General features: G+C 40.6%; 1 protein-coding gene across 1 annotated transcript; it reads right to left on the bottom strand.

The window, feature by feature from the left end:
* Positions 1–647: 647 nt before the first annotated feature.
* Positions 648–4,566, bottom strand: NEUROD6 (neuronal differentiation 6). Its single transcript, XM_074850040.1, has 2 exons — positions 4,013–4,566; positions 648–2,581 (listed from the first exon to the last, which is right to left on the bottom strand). Exon 2 carries the CDS (start codon positions 2,558–2,560, stop codon positions 1,547–1,549), a length of 1,014 nt encoding a protein of 337 aa, XP_074706141.1. The 5' UTR covers positions 2,561–2,581; positions 4,013–4,566; the 3' UTR covers positions 648–1,546.
* Positions 4,567–6,167: the final 1,601 nt, after the last annotated feature.

Consider the following 6,167-nt stretch of genomic DNA (forward strand, 5'->3'; position numbering starts at 1 on the left):
CCTCAGAATCAAGAGGTCTTGCTCACTCACAGGTTTAAAGACTGTTGGCTTTTAGCTCAACTGTTCATTCGTTTTGTCACACGTGCAGCTTACTGAGAAATAGCTCTGAGCGGCTAGAAAACAGCCAAGGCTCAGCTGAGCTCAGCTCTGTTAAGGTGCGAGGGGCCGTGCAGACCCCTGTGGCTGCTGAACTAATGTGGGTCGCAGACACATCTATAGTTTACTGGTGCTGTTTATTAGCCAAGACTAAGTTTAGCAATGCTCAGGGAGACCTTTTCTCTGCAGTTTTTATGCTTGCCATGCTCCTGCACCCCTCCACGAGCTAGAGCCGGAGGGGCAGCTAGTGGCCTGCATGTCTGCTCAGGGCCCGTTCCCGTATGAAATCTGGTGTTTCACTGAGCGACAAGACAAAGTTACCTTCTTCCTCTAACCTGTGTTTCATTTAGCACACAGCTGTTTCTGTGATATTTTGGGTCCACTTTTACTGCATCGCTAATACATCCTTCTGAAAATAGCACAAGGTTCGCCCTGATAATTCATGATTTCCATCCCTAGGCTCAAGCACTACAGGGGTGCGGGGAAGAAAGCTGTGTAGGCAAGACCAGAGGCAGCTGTATACTGTGAAATAATAAGTATCAGGCAAAATACAGTATCACAGCTAATAGATGTATTTTAAAAGTGGAAACATCTATGTTTAATTGCATTTAAAGTACGTAGTGAGAAACCACAGTTATACATTGTTATAACAAACCTTTACATCTGAAGTCAGAATAATACAAAAAAAAGTGCTGATTATATATGGTCAAAATAACTGAGGCAAAATTTCAACAACATCTTCTAAAATATTAGCATCTGGCCCCTGCCAGCAACACTCTAAAGGTCAGGCTGAATAATGTCAGTGACAATCACTGGTTTTCCTTAGCTCACCCAAAAACAACAACCCAAAAAACTGTTTTGTTTTTTTTGTTTGCTTTTTTTTTTTTGCATAGCTTTCAATATTGCTGCACTCTCACCTCTGCATATTGCAAGCCCATCTCAGTTCTGAGATAATTTCTTTAAAGTTCTGAATATTTTTAATCCAGTTCTCCTCAAATACATAATATATATTTTCTACCAATTATAAATACATCATTTTTATTAATCTGATTTCAATAACATGCATTTGTATAATTACTGTACAATCAAAATAGACATTGACTTTACACAGTGTGTACGCTTTTATTTCAGCGATATTATTCAGACACACTGCTCAACAAATCAAGCAAACAGGGAAATAAAAATTAAAAAAAAAAAAAAAAGGAGGGGGAAATAACCTCTGGGAGGAAACAGAATCTCACAGTGTTTACAGACAAAAAAATGAAAGGAAAAATACTTATCGGAAAAAGGATTTATTAATACATAGAAAATCCCCACAATAGTTGAAACACACTTTAGGAACTAGTAAACACGTTAAATAGAGTTGTGCCAATTACGCAGTGCCCAAGCATCTGCTTGCTCTTAATTAGATGGGGAGGTGAATGACCACTGTTTATTTTCATTTTCCTCATTAATTATGAAAAACTGCATTTAATTCATCTTGCATGGTGAGAGACTGGCTGCGCAGATGTAAGTCGTAAGGGAAGTGGCTCTCTGTAGGCAACCTGAACATAGAGCTCTGCCCAAGGGGACCCCTGGGTGGCACTGCACAGTAATGCATGCCGTAATTGTAATTTTTGCCATAGTCCAAGCTTTCTTCTTGCTTCAGGGAAAATATCCCATTATAGTTAATTGGGGGAGGACTTAAGGGACCTTCAAACTGTGGGCTGGCGCACTCGGGGGAAGTGCTTTCATAGAAGGACTCGTAAGCGCTGCAGTAATTGTAAGGTTTCATGGACTTGGAGTTGTCGAGAGTCCCGTGCCCCGGGGGGGTGCCAAGCTCGGGGCTGTGGTAGGGGGGGTAGAAGGTGGAGTAGGGCGAGCGGGTGTGATGGGCACCTTCGCCTGCCTGGCCCATCAGGAAACTTCTGGCATTCAGCTGCAGGCATCCCGCCACCAAGTTTGTAGTTGGCTGGGACAGACCCTTGCACAAGTTTTGGACGAAGGTGAGCAGGTCGGGTCTCTTGCCAATTCGCAGGATTTCAGAAAGAGCCCAAATGTAGTTCTTGGCTAGTCTTAAAGTTTCTATTTTGGACAGTTTTTGTGTTTTAGAATAACAAGGGACCACTTTCCTTAAATTGTCCAGGGCGTCATTAAGGCCGTGCATCCGGTTCCTCTCTCTAGCGTTGGCTTCTTGTCGCCTGAATTTGATCCTTTCCATCCTTATCTTGCTTGTCTTTTTTTTCCGGAGGCCCCTTCGCCTAGGCAAGCCATTCTCATCCTCCTCTTCTCTCTCTTCCTCCTCCTCCTCTTTTTCTGTGTCTTCTCCAGGAGATCTTTTAATATTCTTTCCTCGGAGCACGATCTGCTTCGAAAAGCTTTCTGGGTTCTTCATTTGCTTTTGGTCATCACTTTCTCTGGAAAACTTTCTGCACATCTGGGATTCTGGCATTACAACAGACTCATCAAACGGTAGTGTTAACATGGTTCTATAATCTTAAGTTACCTGAAAGAATGCCAGCACAATATTTAAATATTTCCATTTTCAAAGTTTGCCGACTTACACACACATCCTCATGCACCTTTCGTGCGTCTGTGTGCACACCCTGTGTATGAGTGTCTGTGTGTATATATATATATATAAATGCACAATTTATATTTTTTGCATAAAATGCCAGTTGCAAATGCTCATTTTTTAAAAAATAAAAGCTGTCCAGAATTTTAAAATAGTTGATACGTTCAGGATCTTGCAACCAAAAAGCCACATTTCTCACAGATAAATATAGAGTAAATCAATATTCAAAATGTACAATTAGCTCCCTGCTCATTTATCTTTATTTTTAAACAAGCCCTTCGAACCCTCGCCACCATGGAATTCAAAGAAATGCAAAACATGATAAAGCAATACAGAAATTTCATTAATCCAAATTCCCCTGGGTGAAAAAATGAGGAGAGCGAGAGCAGTTTTAAAATTGAAAAGTGCCATATCTCTATTAACTGATTGTTAAATATTTTAAAATCACTTTTAGACTTATATTTCAAAGTTTTTTTTTCCCCCCTCTCCACGTTTCTTCCCTTATGAATCAAGATATTAAACTCTAGTAAGTTAGAGTGGGTGAGAAAAAAAAAATAATGGAACATCCCCCCCCCCCCTCCAGATCACTCAGCTAGTAACATAAGTAAAAACAAAGAATTTTTTTTTTCTAATCATTTGTATGAAAATCACATATTACTTATTTCATATTAAGACAAAAATCAGAATGATCTAACCCTAAATCTATTCAGATTAGAGTCAGGAAATAAAATCCCCCTACCTTTTTTTTCCTTTTTTCCCAGCAAAAATTCTAATGGATATTATCTGTTTAGCTAGAATCAACTTATTTGCTTTTTCTCTTTTTCTTTCCTCCTTTTTTTTTTCTCCCCCATCAATTGTGGTGGGGGGGAGGTGAAAAATTCCCTGCACACTATAGCAGTGTTTATGTTCTGCGAGGCTCAGACGTCTCCCTCCAGCTCGTAGCTGACAGGAGCGGTCTGTAGATTCTGACTGCAACCCTGCACGTGTGCTCAGAATCCAGCCTGGAATGGGAAAATAATTTCCTTTTCCCAATTATTTTGCTTTTGTTTGCAGTTTGGGAGCAGCAAACGCTTGGATCCCACGGTCCTCAAAGAGACAAGCAAAACGAATGCAGGGACTTTTTTTGATAGAACAAAACTAAACAAAAACCCCAGTCAAAGACTAACTCTATCAGTATTGTCTACACACTTGCAATATTACATAACACCAATGAAAGTATGCAATTGCATCAGAAGAATAAAATGTTAGGAGGAGTTATTAGACAGTAAATAGCATACATAAAATACAAGACAATGATACTGTATCTTTAAACACTTGCATGCACACCCAGCACCAACTGAAATATATCTTTATTTGTATTACCTTAGCTTTTTATTTCATTCAACAATCAGTTTTCATTTTTTGCCTTCCAAATCTTTTCAGTCTGAATGTCGCATCGTCTCCTGGAGTCTAGATCTGTGTATATCTGCACTATCTCATTGATCTCTAAAAAGTGACATTGATGCCAACTGCCAGAGCTGGTACCCATGCCATCTGCTAGTGACGTCACGGGGCAGAGAAAACCACGTGAGCCTTTCTCCTGGGACCTTCATTCTGCACTGATCATCTGGCATCCCTCTAAGTGGGTACCAGCATTCATGTATCAACACAGAAGGTTAGACTGATAGAAAAAAAAAAAAAAAAAAAAAAAAAAAAGAAATGAAAAAAAAATCTGCACCAGCATTTCACATACAGTAGGTGCATTTCCACTGGAGCTGCTTCTTTTTAGCAGCCTAGCTGCACAGATAGACATGCCAACATTTGGTGCTATCCCTGCCTACAGGTACGGCTGCCCTGTGGTTGTTAATACGGTATTGTTTATACGAAAAGTGCTGTCTTGTATTGATCTGAGTCCCTCTGGTGCACCTGGTACCCAGGGAAAAAAAAAAAAAAAGGGAAGGCAGGAATGGGGAAGTAATGCCGGTGCTGTAACACATAGCATGGTCACAAAAAGTAGTTTTTGTATAAAGCTGCTGGGAGCAATTTTTGGGGTGTGGGGTTTTTTTTGAGTGCAGCGTGTCGCCCCAGAGAGCAGGGGAACAGGAGCAAACATCCTGCCGGCTGTATGAAATTCTCCCCTCTCATCCCTCAGTGGGTTTTGACATTTCCGAAAGAAGAGATGCATTTGTAGGAGACTGGACATACAAGGTGAAGATTTAAGAAGCGATGCATTTTTTCGGCAGCGTGTGGTGGGGCTCACTGGCCCCCATCCCGCCCCCGTGCGATGCGATGTGGTGCGAGCGAGACCCACCTGCTCCCGGCGGGATGACACGCTCACAGGTGTAACTTGGGGTGCTCACAGGGTTTGTCCCTCTGCCAAATTTTCTCTGCCTGCCTGGCCTTTTTGTGAACGCTTCCCCGAAATCTCTTTAAAAACTGAGTTATTTCCTTTGGAAACACGCTCTTCCTCCTCCTAAAAATCTCCCCCTGTTCTTCCATTTGCCTCTCTGGCTGCTCCTTTCTTCGTGCCCTTGTTTTTCCCATCAGCTGCCTCTCCTGTACTCCCTGCTCTTCCTCCCTTAACCCTTTTGTCTCTTTCCACAGGCAAGAAACTGTTAAACGAAGCTGACAAAGCCTCTCGGCTCAGCCTTGCCATGGAGCTTATGGCAAACTCCACCTTGGTGTGTTTGGGGTTTGTGGGGGGTTTTTTTGTTTAAGGAGTGTCGTGTCACATATAAGCGATATCAAAAGAGTTACAGAGGGAATGATGTGTCATCTTAGAAACATTTTTTTAAAAGTTTGCTTTCATTATTATTGAGTATTATCACTGCTTTTTAGTGACTAAGTAATCTCTGTTTTAAAAAAGTGAGCGACTGAGTATGCTTTTAGTATTAAAATAATCCCTGGCAGAGCTGCTATTGTTATGGGTCTGTGTCAGCGTTTCCATTATAAATCCTGTTTTTGAAGGGTTTATAACTCATCTGCTTTAATTCACATTGGGCCCAAGCTTGGCATTAATGTTCTCAGTCCCAGTCCAATTATTTTGTTTTCACAAAGTTTCATTTAAATCTGTTTAGACATTTTTTGATTAGAGAGGGGAACAAAAAAAAAGACAGCAACAGAGCAACGTATGTGGTGGGGGGACAGTGTGTTATGTACATCTACATGCATGCACTCAATGATTTTGGAGCCTTTTGTTAAAAAAAAAAATAAAAATCCTTCGCCCCAAACTTTGTATTTTTTTACAGAACTGAGACACATCGGGTCATTCATTCTTTATGGAGCTCAGGCCTCTTTTTGTTTCATTTTTATTTTTTTTAAGGCAAATGTATTTGAAGTGACAAAGATGTTAAAACTTAAGTGACAACTGTTCAAAAGGAGCAAGAGCTGTACTATTCATAACATTTGTTCCGTTTTATCCCAAATATTACAATCTGTGTAACAGAGAGGAGGGTAGAATCCCATTATTCTCAATAGGAATTTATGTATTAAGATTTATATTGTGGAAGGTCCTAAGGGTTGTCAACCTTTTCAAGTG

The sequence above is a fragment of the Strix aluco genome, chromosome 1 (assembly GCF_031877795.1).
Source record: "Strix aluco isolate bStrAlu1 chromosome 1, bStrAlu1.hap1, whole genome shotgun sequence".
NCBI lineage: Eukaryota > Metazoa > Chordata > Aves > Strigiformes > Strigidae > Strix > Strix aluco.

What these genes read in the sequence shown, in the direction of transcription:
- NEUROD6 (XM_074850040.1), bottom strand. Translation starts at nt 2,560, where the DNA reads ATGTTAACACTACCGTTTGATGAGTCTGTTGTAATGCCAGAATCCCAG.